The 17,878-nt window shown below is 37.1% G+C and overlaps 1 protein-coding gene across 1 annotated transcript in view; it reads right to left on the reverse strand.

Annotated features, from left to right (window-relative positions):
- LOC100946469 (tripartite motif-containing protein 43B) overlaps nt 1-16,977 on the reverse strand; it is a 70,413-nt gene extending 53,436 nt beyond the window's left edge. Inside the window, exon 1 of the mRNA XM_023509770.1 lies at nt 16,817-16,977. Coding sequence (XP_023365538.1) covers nt 16,817-16,977 — 161 coding nt within the window. The remainder of the gene's footprint in view (nt 1-16,816) is intronic.
- Between the last annotated feature and the right edge of the window lie 901 nt (nt 16,978-17,878).

Below are 17,878 nucleotides of genomic sequence, written 5' to 3' on the forward strand. Positions count from 1 at the left end.
TAGAATATAAATGTCTTAACACAATAACTAAGAAAATGCCATGAAGGCTATGTTAACCAGTTTGATGAAAATATTTCAAATTGGATATAAAACCAGCACATTGTACCCCATGATTGCATTAATGTACACAGCTATGATTTAATTTAAAAAAATCATTAATCTTTTCATTTCCACTAGAATATAATTTAGAAAAAAGGCATTTTAGTTACATATTGTATAAAATGAACTAAGGAAAATTTTAAAAGAGTTTTTATCTTCAATATTTGTATAGCAATCATTTAAATTAGATTTTGTTTAATTTTTAACCTCAAATCTTCTTAAAGTATTGTTAAAGATTATTATTTTGAAGTTTCACTAGTGAAAACAAAAAGTGATTAAGTAAACCTATTTTTCTTTAACATGTTCTTCTTTTGTTTATTCTCACATTGTTAATTATGTTTACCTTGAAGATGATTTATTATGAAAGTTGTTTTGTAGGATTTTTTTACTTTTCTTCTTTGTGAAATCTTGATGAGGCAAATTTGACATTCTGATTTTAATTTATTATCATAAACTATGAAAATTTCTCAGGCAAGTCTTCTCCCTGAAAAGTTTAAGGCTTTGATAGAATTAGGTAACTAGTAATTAAATACAATTATTAAAGTATTTTCCAGATTTTTAAATTGCTAGTATAACAAACAATTCTATAACACTTGATTAGAGTTCTGAGGTGGTAAGTTGTCTATAAACTTGGCACCAGTACCTCTCTCAAGGCTGAGAATCATTTACTTTACAATCCCTTTACTATATGATTCTGGTCAGTTTCCTCTGGAGAGTAATTTGTGTGGGAGATTTGGAAGATGGAAAGAGAAGCAGAGGCCATGTTCTTGAGAATCACCATAGTCAGACAGAGTGGCTTTGCGGCCCTCTTCTTGAGCTCTCACTTCATAGCCCTGGTGGGAGAGTCTTTTTAACTTGTCTGAAAGCTGTGGATTCTTCATGCCCAGTGCTTCATGCTAAAGCCATTAGTTAACTATGTCCTGATCTCTTGATCTTATCCTTTCAGAGTTTCACGCCACAGTTTCTACCGCAATCATGTAAACCCTTAATTCTTAATTTACATTTCTTGTTTTCATAATCTTACAGTAACTCTCTTTTTGTGATCAAATGCAAACTGATACTGCTTTATTCTTAACACTGTTAATAAACCTTGTATTATTATTTATAATTTTATACACATTTCTTCTCTCCAAAATAAGGTGGTTTTCCTAAAGTTATCCAATTAATGTATGTTCTCCTAATATTATTTTAGCTGTCAATATGTTTTCTCTTTAACCTTCAGAAGTTTCTTAATATTTTTGCTCATTTTATGCTCTTTTACTATCAGTGGTTATTTCTGAAGTTCATTCTGATGATAATAATTAATTGTACCTCCACTGAGTAACAGAATTTCAACATGTAAAGCATGTAAGATTTTTCTGTTCAGGTTACGTCTAGAATGCTTTTATCCATATTTGAATGTAAATTTTCAGAGCATGACAATAAATCCGAGTGACACATCTTATTTATATTACGTTGTTATACTGATTAGGTATGTCGGTAACTTATCAATGCCTGTCATTGATTATACACAACTTCAGAGATACTTCAGCTAATGGTCATTCAGCTGTATGATGGTCCAAATTACAAGACTAAAGTCAAAGAGAAGATTTTGGTAGAGTTTTGGAAAGAAGCTGAATGTCAGTGCATTGTGAGAGTGCCGTGCATGAAGGAGAACTCAAGAAATACTCATTTTCTAACTGGTGGAGGATATTAATTGTATTTACAAAAACAAGTGCAGTTTCAAAGATACAGAACATTTATCAGTGAGCATAAATGTTAAAACAATGACTTGGCTTCTTTAACTTTGGTCTTGCTTAGAGAATGCTGAGAATGCTCTAGTTTCTCTCTGAAGTTCCCTGAAAAGGGGCTCCTTGGAAACTTTCATAATTGGTTTAGCATTTTGTGTCAATTAGAACACTAAAGAAGTACTCGTCTTTTCCTGTGGGGGGGGGGAAGATACATTTGAGAAAATAAAATTTCTTCCCTCATCATTTTGAAGACATTCAGTGGTAAGTGGAAAGTGACTCTGCATTAGTAAAATACATTCCATTTATAAGATGCCAGACGTAATTTATTTTTATTTTCAGTTTCTGAATCATCTCTACATAATTGTCCTGCATGTATCCAGAGAAATGGACTACCTACAATCTTTTGGAAATATGACTTTGGTCTAGGACCCTTCTCATATTGTTGTACAATTTAGGAAATAAAAATGGTCTGAATTAGAGACGTATAAGCATGCTTGCAAGAATATATTGAAATTGCAGAGGTTTTTTACATTTTTTAAGAGAAAAATTAGTTACTCTGTGGCTTTCCAGGATGTACTCAAGATAATAAGAATAACATAATTTTTTGACTTTGGACTGTTGCAAATGGCCCTAATCGGGCACAACTGATGTGCTCAGTAATAGAACAGAAAGTCGAACATTGGTGGGAATGTTCACCCTCAGGCATTATGGGGCCAGCAGGGCCCTCCTAACAAAACGGTTTTCCTCAAGGACCTAAGTGCTAATAGAACTTAGTGCAGACACATTAATCAAAAAGAAAAGTTTTCAAGAGTGTATTTTTGAGGTTTATTGTCACTGTTCTTAGCGAATTGACAATCTTAATTGGATATATTTGGAATTGATCCAAAGTCTTATTTGGGAATTGTTTTAGTGATTAAGCAAAGTAACTGAGGTCACCACCCTATTCAATAAGATATTTTTTTGGCATGTAATTAATTACGATTTCATTGTAAATCCTTTTGATTTAAAGATTAATGCTGATTCTTTAGTTTGATTATGCTACTCATTTTTTAAAATTAAAATTGAAGCAAGCCACGTATCACTGTAGAACTTCAAGATGTTGATATTATTCATATGAAAAGACTATTTTATTCTTTGGTCAAAAGCAACGGATTTGGTGTAACTATCGATACATTTACTCTGTTACATTGTGTAGGGAAGATGCACAGGGATTATGTATTTTGTCATGGTTCTTTTCATTCATAAATGTTGGTTGTATTATTTCAATTTTTAAAATAAGGTCAATTCCACTGGGTTTTCCTCCAAGCCTTTGTGAACTTTTATTCACCCTTTCTCTGGTCATACTTCCTTTACACACATATGTACACAGAGAGAGATTAAAAAGAAATTGTTTTAACAGGGATAGTTGACTTTATTTTTCCTCAAGTTCAGAGCAAATAGTCGTGGCAAGCTTTTTTCATGTTTCAAGCCAATTGAATTAAATAATTTTACATATTTCCTGACAATTAGGGTTACTATTCTATTTAGCATCTTATGAATCTTACTTAATATGTTTATTTCCCCTAAACATGGGGAAGGATAACACTGGAAATAAAGTTCTAAACTAAGAGAGTCTGTTGTCTGGTATGAGTATTACAGATTTTAATGTTTTGCAGATTTGCTAAATAGAGATATAAGTAAGACATGATACTAATTTAACATTTTCATGTATAGAATGAATAAAAAGTGATGTATAAAAAAACTATTCTTAGGGAGAGTAATCACACTGGTAAAATGCAAAAGACATCTAGTTTTCTGAAGCCTATGATAACTATATCAAGTCTGTTAATAATTTTGAGGTGATTTCAATATCAGGTACTCATAAGATTAGCCCTTTGGCCTGCCTTCTACAAAATGCATGGAGATCAAGTTGTGTTGAAAAACTTCAAAGGCATTGGTAGTTGGTGGGTCATAGAAATCACTTGCCCTCGTCCCCTTAGAATGGGCTGTTTATTTCTACCAATAAGAAATAAGGGGAGAAGACACTAAAGTGAATGCCAGAGACAAAGTTAGGTCAAAAAACTAAGGGAGAAGCGGTTCTAATTAAGCAAAACAGTCAATAGCACCAGTATTGAATTCTAGGATGAAGCAGGGTGAGGCTGAATGGACACTGAAGCCCAGAGAGCTGGAGGAGCTCTGACACTGACCTTTCTATTCTCAGCTAACGCTGCCCCTGGCTCTGGAGGTCGAAGCAAAAGTGTGAGAATTCCGCTGGTTTCCACTCCCAGATAGAACCGTACAGTCTTTTCTCTTTCTCACGGGGAGGCTGGGTCAAGCGTAAAAGTGTAAATTAAGTTAATTAAATGCAAACAATTGTGTTAGTTGTTTCAAGAATCCTAGATGTGAATGGTTTGTCAATGAGGAACATAAAAAATAATTTCAATAGTATTTTAAGTTATTTAGTTAGCTACCTATTTAAACCCTATTGGGGTGAGGCCGGAGAAGTGTTTTCTCACCTGATGAAAATCTTAGGGATCTGTACACCTCCTTTGTAACCTCTTTGTCTACCTTAGAAGTCTGAGAGTCACACAATTTCTACAAATGTTGATTATGTGAAGTAAACTCATATTTCTAACACTAAGAGCTCCCCAATAGTCTAAATGTCTATATACAGCCGTACAGTCTGTATTTAGAAAACATTTGAGTAGCAGACATTATTTGATTGAATTTTTAGAATCCAATTATCTTTTTCTTTCTTTTTTTTTCCATTTTGAGACAGAGTCTTACTCTGTTGCCCTGTAGACTGCTATGGCGTCATATTGCACAACAACCTCAAACTCTTGAGCTCAAGTGATGTTCTTGCCTCAGCCTCCCAAATGGCTGGGACTACAGGTGCCCGGCACTATGTCTGGATACTTTCTTTTCCTTTTTCTTAATAGTGATTTGGAAAACTATGATGTTAGGGGGAACTGAGGTTAAAGTATCCTCCATATTCCATCTCTCTGGTTCAGTTGTAAGCATGGGACTTAAGTTGGTTCAGCTAGAGTAAATATGTGGACTTTTGTTTAGGATTTTTTTTTTTTTGGTTGCAGTTTGGCCAGGTATATGGGGCTGGTGCCCTACTCACTGAGCCACGGGCATCACCTTTTGTTTAGGATTTAATTAATGGTGCTATCTTATCCTTATAATCCCTTGTGAAAGAGGATTCACATTGTCAAAGAGTGGATAAAACCCCAGTGATTTATAGTCAATAATGGACCAGAGGTCTAAGTGTAGTTGGTCGCAATACCCATGTGTCATGATATCATCCAGTAAAATGCACATTAGGTATTTTAGAAATTTATTAAAACACAAGGCCATGGAATTTGCCTTATTTATTTGATATGAAAAGAACTACAAATTAAAAAAGTAACATAAGAATGGATCAACAAGCTGTGGTTATGTACACTATGGAATACCATTCAGCCATTAAAAAAGGAGACTTTACAGCCTTTGTATTAACCTGGATGGAAGTGGAACACATTGTTCTTAGTAAAGCATCACAAGAATGGAAAAGCATGAATCCTATGTACTCACTTTTGATATGAGGACAATTAATGACAATGACATGGTGAGGGTAGGGGAAGGGGAGAGCAGAGAGAGAAAGAAGGAGGGAGGGGTAGGGAAAGGAAGAGCAGAGAGAGGGAAGGAGCAAGGGGGTGGGGTCTTGGTGTGTGCCACACCTTTGTGGGGGGGCAAGACGCTATTGTTAAGAGTGTCTTTATCTAACAAATGTAATCAGTGTAACCTGGTTTCTTATGCCCTCAATGAATCCCCCCCCCAAAAGGAACATAAAATTAAATTTCCACATGCATTTTTATTAAACTGTTAGTAAAATTTGGAGTAATCATTTGACATAAAATGACAGATTAAAGCAGAACAGGAATTCATAACTTTAAGAATTACCAGAAAGATTTCATTAAAAATAAAAATTCCACTCTCTCTCGCCTCCTTCTGCCTTCCTTCTCTGCTCTCTTTTCTCTCTCTTCCCCCTGGCTCTTCTCTACTGTCTCTCTTTTCTTCCCCACTCTGTCCTTATCTTTCTCTCCTATTTTCTCTCCTCCTCAGTGCTGCTCTACAGCCTCCCTCCCCCCACCAATAAAGACTTTTTGTACAAGCAAAAAAAAAAAAAAAATTCCCTTTAATCCATTTGAGAGGTTGAACTAACTGGGAATAAGGCCAGGAATGAGAGGAGTGAAGACAAAAGTCCCCCAAAGTTTGGGATAAGTAGTTGATTGGGTGAGTAAGAACTATAATGAGAATTAGCAGTCCTTTAGAATTAAAAGACCTTTCACTGGCCCTGGCGTGGTGGCTCATGCTTGTAATCTTAGCACTCTGGGAGGTTGAACCAGTTGGAGTTTGAGGCCAGTCTAAGCAAGAGTGAGACCCCGTCTCTAAAAATAGCCAGGCGTTGTGGCAGGTACCTGTAGTCCCAGCTACTCAGAAAGCTGAGGCATGAAGATCACTTGAGCCCAAGACTTTGAGATTGCTGTGAGCTATGACACCATAGCACTTTACTGAGAGTGATAAAGTAAGACTCTGTCTCACACAAAAAAGACCTTTCGCTGGTATATATGTATACATAGATACGTATATATATACCTATATGTATTTGTTTTTCAAGAATAGTTTCTCTTAATTTGATTATTTCTGATGATGCCTACTGCTTTTCAGGGCAAGAGTTACACCTTCATTTTATCAAATTGTCCCTATTGCTAGAACATAGGACTTGGAATGAAATACCATTTTTCTTGGTGGAAACTGACAAAATTTATCTTGTTTGGTAAACCTTTCCATAGCAGTGGGACAGCCTGAGCAGCACTGACCACGCATTTCAAAGGGGGCTCTATGGGCAGACCAGTACTGGATTCTAATGATTCAAAGCACCTAATAAGACTCTTGTACTCCATGTGATCAGCACTGGCCATATGGGATTGCACTTACCTATGGAAGAAATCATACTGGAGAAGTTTATCAGTAGACTGAAACCAATGCTAATGACAACCCAGTAAACCAAAAGCCAGACTCTAGGCGTCTGGTGTGTTGGCAGAGTTGAGTATACCAGAACTGAGCTTCAAAAGTTACCTAAGATAAAGGTCTAGCTATTTCTTTAAAAAAATTGTTTGTCCATATATCTATTCAATCTTGGACTGATACTTTTGTAAAATATAATGCAAATAAATTCCTATGACATTTCAAGACAAGCCCCCTTTTTATTGGATTCAACAGACATAAAATACTCTTGTCAACTTGCTAAAGGGGTTTCTAGATGTCAGCACTGATTGCGGGCTATCATATTTTGGGGAGTACTTTAATAGATCTCATCTTATACTTCTTAAGTGTAAATTAAGTGTTTCCATTAAGAAAATGAAGTAATCCTAAGAGAAGGCATTTTTACCCTGAAAGAGCCTCAAAGAAATTCCTCTTTCACATTCTTATTTCTGGGGGCATATACCTACTTAAGGGAACTATGACATGGAGAAAAGAAAATTAATGCAGACATTTTGGGGGGCTATGCCCAGGGAAGAATTCTGTCTCTCTTTTTAAAATGATACCATAGGGGAGATAGCTTCAGTTTTTGACTTTGGAAATAATTTAAGGAAAGATTACTATATGCATATAAATAGCCTGAGAAAGGAGTCATATAAAACCTGAATACTACTTAAGGCTATTTTGAATGTAAATAAACATCTTTTCTTCTTGGGTCTGGAGCCTGAAAGTCTTTGGACTGGAACTACAACATTGGACCCCCAGATTCACAGGTCTTTGGACTCCAATTAGAACTTAATGGTGGGCACTCCTGAGGCTCCAGCTTGCCAACTTCCCTGGCAGATTTTGAGACTTGCCACCCTTAATAATCATGTGAGCCAACTCTTGAAAGCTCGCTCTCCCTCCACACATACATACGTGTGTACATACAGCCGTTGGTTGTGTTCCTCAAGAGCACTGGGACTAATACAGAACATTTAACTAAAATACTAAGCTGTGTACTGGGGAAAAAAGTAAAGACCAATTTGTAACTTAGACTTTGGAAACCGCAAGTCTAGAATAAGCTGTGATTAATAATGGTTGAAATTTAACAAGATCAATTTATGATTTTGAAGAGAAGTAGTTCTATTTCATTGGAACAAATTTAATGGCTAATATTTAAATTTTTGTGCTATTATTAAGGTTTCACCATTAAACATAAATTGAGCAGTAATAGAAATGTGAATTGACAATATTTCTCTGGAAATATTGATGAGATAAAAACCTGGTATTTGCACGCTGACTTCACAGGGATTTGGCTTGGCTTTGGTGTCAATAAGAAGATTTTAAAATGGAGAGTGGGAAGAAGGAAGTAAACAACTTAAAATCATTATGCACAGGTAACTAATTGGATAATATAATTTGGATGAACAAAGCTCCATGTACTCTATTTTGGAGCAAGGATTTATGATGGAAGAATTTTTATATACTTTCAAAATAACCTAAGAAAATATTTGTAATATCTTGGCCAAGATTTTAATCAAAGTAGGGATAGATTGAAATGATCTAAAGAGCTATTAAAATTATTGGTTAAATAAATAATTTGGAGGATACTGTGCAGTTATTAAAATGATGCTCTTGATCTCTAATGATGGCATCAGATGATGCTAAACCTGTCTACATGTGAAATTAACTCTAAATAAATTTCTCCAGTTTTCCTGTTTTGAAAGGAACTGCCCTTGTGAAAACACAAACACAGGTAGAAAGAAAAAACTTGGTAGCATGGAGGGAAAGAACTGAAGAATCAAGAGAACTATTTTATGTGCTTTGCGTGACAGCCTAAAAGCAGAGAGTGAGAGGATAAGAGGTCCAGTGACAGTTGTGTGAAAGGGATAGCTTACAATTCAGGGCCAGTGCAAATTCCCCAGTAGGGGGCGTTCTCAAAAACCCTTTGGGAACTTGGATGTCTGATGTTTAGTTTAAATGTTGGTGTTGCTACAGTGTAAACATTTTTGTCTCTTTACAAAAATCTTTAGTGAAGTCTATTCTATTCCCAGATGCTCTGCCTAAAGTAGGCCTTTTTTGTGGAAATCAAATAAGGGCTTGAGTTTGATATCAAATACAGAAGGAAACGTATAAAGGCTGGAGCCTGGAGACATAGAAGTTCCGAGGAACAACTAAGAACTTGGGGATTGATCCACAGGGTGTGGATTTAGGCTTTCTGAGCTAATGTTATTTAGATCTCAAGGGGCAAGGAGGCAGTAGCTGGCACTCCCAGGCGTGTGGTGTGTATAGATTATGTGAAATCTTACTTTTTGTACAAGTTTGAGGCCACACTCAAACACAGACACACATTTACAGGCACACACAAATATTAAAATATTATATACCAGAGTGTAAACAGTATTTGTTTTGGGGAAGTTGTATTTAATATTTTCTATATATTTTCCTAGGTCTCTTGATTTTTTTTTTTTTTTTAACAATAAGCATTTCTGGGTTTCCATATAAGAAAACAAAAAATATTTATGTTTAAAAAAACAATTTTACTTTGCTTCTAGAATAAAATTTAATATTGCCAGGGCTGAGCTTTGCATACTTCTCCAAGAATAGTTCTTTGTAAATTCTACATGATATTTCTTGTGTTTTAGAAATGGCATGTATACTTCATATATTTTTTCTTTTCTTTTTTGCTTTGTCTTAAACAGGTAAATTATAGCTTTGGAAGGCGAACCGTATCATCATGTTTCAAGCTGTGCTTTCACCTGTGATGTCTGTCTCTCTCCTAGGATGTCCTTCTGCTTCATTCTTCCAAGTACACTTGAACATCACTTCTTGGTAAAGCTGTATCCAACCCCAGAGCTTGGTTGTGTTTTCTCTTCCCCATGCTGCCCTAGACATGCAGATACCTGATATAAGATCCTTAGCATGTTACTGTGTGATCATCCCTGTTTACAACTGCTGTTCTTTGTTTTTCCATTACACAACGAATTCCACAATTTCCATGTCAGAGTTTGTGAAAAGACTACTGGTGTGTCCAAGATGTCTGTGAATTCTCAAGTTCACTTCTGGCTCCGACTTCCTGCTCATTCAAACTTTGATGAGAGGTCCCTATGGCTTCTCGTCTGTGTTCTCCTGAATTACACAGGACCCAGGGCTGTGTCTATCTCTCCCCTCTGCTTAGCACAGTATGTGGCATAGAGGATTTTTGCATTTCGTATGGCGTGGATAAATACTGGAGCCTCTCCTTCCTTAATTTAGTCATCCATGTAAGGCTGTTCCATTTTATCCATTGTGTGAACCTACAAAACAGATTTAGAGTAGGCTTTTAAATGTAAGTAGTATAAGCACATCAACCATAAAAATTTTAAGTATGCATACGTTATTGTTGCTTGAAATTAAGAATGAATATATGTATCACCTAATCCCAGTGAGATTAGCCTACCTCACAAAATCTCAAAGTTACAGATGCTGACCTGGATGTGGAGAGAGTAGAACATTTTTACACTGCTGGTGGGACTGCAAACTCATACAACCTCTTTGGAAAGAAGTATGGAGAATCCTCAAAGAACTCAACTTAGAACTCCCATTTGACCCCACAATCCCACTACTAGGCATCTACCCAGAAAAAAAAATCATTTTATCATAAAAACATATGCAGTAGATTGCTTATTGCAGCTCAATTTATAATTGCCAAGATGTGGAAACAATCTAAGTGCTTATCAATCCATGAATGGATTAACAAACTGTGGTACATGCATATAACGAATACTATTCAGCCATTGAAAAAGATGGTGACTTCATATCTTTTGTACTAACCTGGATGGAGTTGAAACACATTGTTCTCAGTAAGGTGTCCCAAGAATGGAAAAGGAAATATCCAATGTGCTCAAAACTAACACGAAGCCAGTATATGATCTAATTTACACACATGTAGGAGAAAAACTCATTTCAATTCAAGTTGAGAGGAGGGGAAATGAGGGAGAAGAGGGAGGGGAGGGGTATTTGGGGTGCTCTCCCTGAATGGGCACAGTGTAGGAGTGTAGCGCATATCTTTTGGATGCAGGACAGAGCTACAAGAGGAACTCTACCTGACAAATTCAAAGGGTGGCACCTGTGGCTCAAAGGAGTACGGCGCCAACCCCATATACCAGAGGTGGTGGGTTCAAACCTGGCCCTCGGCAAAAAAAAAAAATAATAACAAATTCAAATATTGTGATTTTGTTGTTTGTACCTTCATATTAACCTGGAAGAAACACACACACACTAAGAATTAATATGTATGTTATACCATTGCTGCAGCACTGATACTTGCAAAAAATTGGTACTTTCTCTTAACTTCCTTATGTGATATTTACCATGCGACACATTTAGAATTGTCCCATTTGTATTAAGTTTAATTCAAAAATACTTGGGATCTGTTCTGTATCCAACTCCAAAAGGAAACTGCTCTGTCCTTTACTACCATCTATTACTATTATGTTTTCTGTAATGTACTACACCATATGTAACTAATATTTTGGAATTGCAGAGGAGCATCTGCTTCTGTTTTAATACCTTGATAAAAGTGTTATAAATATTGTAGTTGTATAAGATTCCTTTCCTTAAAGCAGTGGTTCTCAACCTTCCTAGTGCTGTGGCCCTTTAATACAGTTCCTGTGGGTCACGACCCACAGGTTGAGAACTGCTGCTTTAAAGGATCTGTTTCATTTCACCGGAATCTATCCTAATTCTTAAATCCCTCACCCAGATGCTGTAGATGAAGTGCATGACTTTTAATCAACTTTTTTTGTTAATTAGCAATGGAAAATAAGCAGCTTTATGTTTTCAAAAAGTGGTGTTAAAATTCCAAGATAAACAAAAAGCCAATGACATAAAATTCCTTCCAGTGCTCACTATTTAATCTTTTAGAACATAGTGTTAATATTCATTTAATTACTCAAGGCTTAGAAAGAATACTAATAATGCAGCAATAATCTGCCTCCTGTTCACATGGCCATGTGACTTTATTCAAGCAGCCCCATCTTTCAGAGAGCCACTACCCATGTGATTGCCTCCGGATGCCCACTTCATTCAGGGATAATCACTTTAAACAAGTTTATGGGGGCAGCTGGGGGGTTGCCCTTTCTCCATCAAGACATATATCCAAGTGGAACAGACAGCAATTAAGGATGTGGCAATAAACTTAAGCTGGGTTATATTTGGTTTGTCATTTTTAGGTTGGAAATTAGGGGGCAGAGGTTAATTTCCTGTGTTGTTGTTGCTGTTGTTTTTCCCCAGAAAATCCTTCATTTCACAGAATGTTAGAACTAAACGTGGGCTTAGAAATCATTTAGTTCAATAACCTTTATTTTCTGGGTTAACGGAATAAATGTTTCCGAATAATATAAATGTTAAGCATGCAATCCCAGGGAAAACTAATGTCATCCTGGTGTTAAGAGCTACACAAGATTATCACAAACAACTATTTCACTCTTTGTAGAAATATCATTGGTGTGTTCAAGATTTTATACTAAATTATCATGTTCAAGATTTTTTTGTAAATTATCAAGTTCATTATTGGCCTCAATTGCCTGCTAAGCTGAGTTAGATAAAAGATCACTTTGACATATCACACAGGGCTTAATCCTGTTGCTTAATTTCTCCACAAAACAGAAACTCCTATTATTCAGTTCAGCCCTGCTCTTTTCTTTGTTTCAAAGTTCCTGTTTGATATAAAAGCAGAGTACTTTATTTCCTGTACTTGTCTTCCTCCTTAAAAGGCTTTTTCTTTGTAGGAGATTACAGACGTTAGTTCCCCTACATTCTGGGATGTGCCAAGTCTGCCTATCCTTTCCTTATACACATATAATCTTTCCATCATCTACCTGTATAATCTGTCATGTATCTATTGATGTGAATTAATAGAAGCTGTGAATTCAAAATGGAGTCACTTGTGTCAAACCCTGACAACACAGAGCTGTGGAAAGGTTTGAAGGGAGGGCTCTCATGCACAGTTTATCTGGTAACAGAAACTATCATAAGGAATTTCTCCCAACTGCAGCTTGCTACATGAGTCGCTCAAGGACAGCTAGCTGCACAAGGACAGCTAGCTACTGGTATAAATACACTTGCCTGATACACTGTCTCCACTAATGAACGGCTATCAATTCCTGTGCTAAACCCCTAGAATCACTGTTCTCTTTGTTTCAAAACAACTTACACATACTCTTCCTTTTGCCTTTAAAAACTTATTGTTTCAACCTTCTCGGATTTGCCCTTGGTCTGCCATGGTACACACGCCCCAGATTAGAATCCCCTGTTATTTCCAAATAAATTCATTGTCATTAGAGAACCTCTCCCTTAACAAAACCGATAAATAAACATACATGAAATTATAAATAAGTTGATTTTAATAAAATTGTTGAATGACTCTCCACATTATGTTAGTACTATTCCTTTTCATGTAAGGAACACTTCTGTTACACATGGACTGTTCACCCTTTTCTCCATCTGTGGTACTTGTCTGGCAAAATCCAAATTCTAGTTAAATCTGACTCTCTCGCCTTCTGTGTCTGTCGCTGATGGCTGAAGTGACTGGAGAAAAGTATTCAGCCATCCGGAGTGATTTCTCATTGACTCATGGTTCCATGAGCCCTGGGCACTCCCTGCAGTTAGACTTCATTTCCCCATCTTTTACTCTCCCAGGGAAATAGCTATCTCATTCTCTCCTCAAGCCTCCAGTACTTTCTTCCCTCATGTCCTTTCAACCTAATGATTTCGCTTCCTATTCAGTGAAAAAATAGAGGAAAACCGAAGAGAATTTCCTAATCTCTACACCACGCAATCTACTAACCTAATCTCTACACCACCTAATCTATGTGCATCTGACCCGTAAACTCTGCATCTCTCTTGTGAATATGGAAGAACAGACTGTGCTTGCACTGAAGCCCAGCCCTTCTGCTTGCACTCAGGTGCATCTCCGTACAGAGTGCTATGCCTGGTGCATGACAGATACTCATTACCGATACATGATTAACGGTGTCACTCTTGTCTTAGCTGGCATGTTCAAAAGTTGTCTATTGAGTAAAATGCTACTCCTCAAGAATGTGGCTTTTCTGTTTTACTGCCCTGAGACTTTTACACTTTCTTTTCCAGATTCAGGTTGGATGTGGCTGCCGTATACTGAGATTCCCTTGGGTTATAACACAGGTTCTAAGGACTGCTCTAGAGGATGAGTTTAGAACAGGTAAAATGAGAGTATCCCTGTTGTCAAAAAGTTTGCATTATAGTGAAAGGAAGCAATATTTTAATTAGTTATTAGTTAATCCAAATATCAAACAAGCAGGTGGATATTTTCCTATTCTATCCGCCTGACTGACTTCTCTTGTAATGTACTTACTTGGTTTGAGTAGCATTTCCCCCAGCATCTCCGTTACCTGCATCCCAACCACTGTCGCGGCTCTCTCACTGGACTTATCCCGTGATGAGGAATTAAGGTGCCCACCTTCCAGTAATTAGAAGGTTAAAGAATTGATTAGAATCATCACTCTCTGAAGAAAAGCAATGGGAATAAAATTACAGATGATAGTTTTTAAACATCTAAATGTGTTTAATATATGTTTATTTTAAGCAAATTTCAGGACTTATAGGATAAGCCATATTACTCATTTCCAGTCTTTTAGCTAGAAATTCAAAGTATCTGTTCAGATAAATAATTATTCCCTTTATTCTAAAAAAGAGGAATTGCTTTCTCTTTCTCTTTCAGATTGGTGTATATAAATTTATACCTTTATAAAATTCTTTCTCATGTATTACTTGGTTGCTTTCTGCAGAAATTTAAGCTCAAGTCTTCATACAATGTTTAACTTCACTGCTTTCATGCATCTGACTTCCTTCCTTTAGCCTAAGTGGTTTTATTTCTCTGAAACTTTCTGAAAGGAAAGTTTTAGAAAGGAATGAGTTTTTTTTTTTTTCTCACAACTTCCTTTTTCTCATCACCTTTTCATAATCCTATCTATGAAGTTGCAAAATATCACACTGTATATGTCTGAAGACAGAATTTTTGTTGGGCCAGAAGCAGCAAGTAAACGACCTGGGGGTGGGGGGAGACTACAAAGCTCTTTTTTAAAATTTTTAAAAAGTATGTGAGAAATAGGGATTTAAATATGTAAGTGTAATCAGGAGAATGGACATTTCAGTCAACAATCTGCTAAACTGTGAAGTAATGATTCACCTCTTAAACTTTCAGCCTTGGGGAAAGATGACATAAGCACCAGGGGTGGGTTAGGGGAATGAGGGATTGGGGATGAGGAGGAGGGGCTGGTGGTCACGGCAGGGCCCACCTTTGGGGGCCGGACACAGTTATAACAGGAACTTTACCTAATAACCGCAATCAGTGTAACCTAATTCTTTGTACCCTCAATGAATCCCAAACAATAAAAAACAAACAAACAACATAAAGTATAAATGTAATTTCAAAACATCTCATAAAAAAAAAAGACTAAGACTAAAAAAAGACTAAAAAAGACTAAAATTATAAAAAGACTAAAAAAAAAAGGCAAAAAAAGATTTGCCTGAGGAGAAAAGAGGAAGATATCACAGAGAAGGAAAGTTCTTAAAGGAAGACGAGGGATTCTGGTATAAATAAGCCATACGAAGGGATATGGAATTTTGGCTAATAACTTTTGAGAAGGGCAGAATTACTTTTGGAAAAAGCAATGTTCAGAATTTTGGATGGTTCCTCCCCAAAGAATCCCTTTTCTGATCATGACAGGAAGAAAATTGGTATAGTCTGAGAACAAAACACTTGACGAATTCCTTCTGTTTACTTCATTCACTTACGGTTCCTTTCTATCCATGCTTTGCTTAGTCTTAAATAGGTACTTTCTTCTAGATATAGTAATAAATATAATGATAATAGGACTTAGTATCATTTAATCTCTTATTATATGCTAGGACTGTGGTCCCCAAATCCCTGGCCAGGCCGCATACCAGTATCAGCCTGTGGCCAGGTAGGAAGCCAGCCACACAGCAGTGGGTGAGCAGCCAGTGAGGGAGTGGAGCTTTGTCTGTATTTCCAGCCACTTCCCCCTGCCTGACTTCTGCCTCCTGTCAGATCAGCAGCAGCTTTAGATGAACCTACTGTATGGAGTATGAACCTTACTGTAAACTGCATGAGAAGGATCACAGTCCTTAGGAGGATCTAATGCCTGGTGATCTGAGGTGGAGCTGAGGCAGTGATGCTGGTACCTTGGAGCAGCTGCAAATGCAGGTTGTCATTGGCAGAGAGGTTTGACTGCACAGAGACCAAAATAAATCAATTGCTTGCAGGCTCATATCCAAACCCTATCAGTAAGTGGCAAGTGACAATTAAGCAGCATCTGGTGGCTGGCTTCATAGTGGCAAGTGAGTAAAACCATCCCTCCCCCTCCACCCCCCACCCCCCACCCCCACCCCTGGTCTGTGGAAAAATTGTCTTCCATGAAACCAGTTTCTGGTGCCAAAAAGGCTGGGGACTGTTGTGCTAGGAACTGTTCTAGCTGCATTTACACTGTTAATGCAATCTCTTACGACCACCATCTAAACATTGCTATTACCTCTATTTCACACATGAAGTGAGCAGTGCCCCGAGAGTATACTAAGAAGATACATGTTTCAGAGTTCTTTTTTTTTTTTTTTTTTGCAGTTTTTGTCCAGGGCTGGGTTTGAACCTGCCACCTCCGACATATGGGAGCTTTGAGGACCTTACTCCTTTGAGCCACAGGTGCTGCCCCATGTTTCAGAGTTCTAATGGGCAGAGCTGAGATCTAATCCAGAGCCCGTGGTCTCATTCTTACTCAGCACCCGCACCCTGGACTTTGGCAAGTAAGCCCTTTTGTTGAATATCTACATGTACTAAGTGCTTGACACTGGGGGCTGGGAGTATACAAATACTATATATGACTCTGCCCTTAAAGACTTCATTCTGTTGCTAATTTGTGAGGGGTGGATTCATAGGCTCAGTGGGTGAGAGAGATGATTACTGAGGGATGGAAGAGTCAAAGAGGACTGCATCGACGGGAGGACTGCATTCATGGAGGTGGAAGGCAGCATTCAGGTAAACGGTGAGGGATCTAGGTTCTGGGCTTCCTATGCCATCTAATGCCTGACAATCTGAGTTGGAGATGTAATGTGCTTGAACCATCCCCAGACCACCACCCTCACCCCACCCGCTTCTGTGGAAAAATTGTCTTCCATGAAACTGGTCCTCTCACCAAAAAGGTTGGGGGCTGCTGCTACAGAGCACCAGGTGATTGTCATACACAAAATTAAGCAGGTTATTCCTCTGTCAAAATATATTTTATTCTCTTTCCTAAGTTTATAACCTGTCAGGGTTTCCTATGCTCTTCTGCATCTGTCTCATGGCCGTCGTATTTAGTATTGTCCTAAAACAGAAAACATTTGCTCACCTGTTACATACCTAGCACTGGGCTGAGTCTTTCTAAGAACTTGATGCAAACTATAACCTTTTTATAGGTGAGGTAAGTGAGACAATTTTTGTTTCAATGTTGCATTGTAATGAAAATGAAATATTCTAAGATTTTTTTTTTTACCTCATAATTAGTAATGCAAATTATAGTTAAAATGTAACATACCAAGATAATAATCGGATCACTACTTTCTTCTTAGATAAGTTCTTATATGCTCACAAAAGAACTCTTCTTGGAAGTGGGATGGTTTCTTGGATTGCAAGATATGACAAAATTCAATTTCATAAAATTCTCCAGTTCAGAACTATATACTATCGAATCTAGAATATCTGACAAATCTAATTTTTCAATTCATATATATTTTTTGGTGACAAATTTGCTGGATGCTTGAACTGCTGGCTGTTACACATATATATTTAAAGAGTGTTACCTTTTGAACAGCTATTTAAAGCTTCTAGTTCTCAAAATCTTATGTGAGGAATTCCAGAGGTGTGACCAAGAACACGAATACTAGAATTAGACTGGAATTAGTCACCTGACTTCCCACCTTTCCTTGTTAAATGAATGTGGGAAAAGTGCTTAAACTTTCTGAGATTCAGTGTTTTCAGATGTAAA

The sequence above is a fragment of the Otolemur garnettii genome, unplaced genomic scaffold (assembly GCF_000181295.1).
Source record: "Otolemur garnettii isolate 467f Iridium unplaced genomic scaffold, OtoGar3 scaffold00009, whole genome shotgun sequence".
Classification (NCBI taxonomy): domain Eukaryota; kingdom Metazoa; phylum Chordata; class Mammalia; order Primates; family Galagidae; genus Otolemur; species Otolemur garnettii.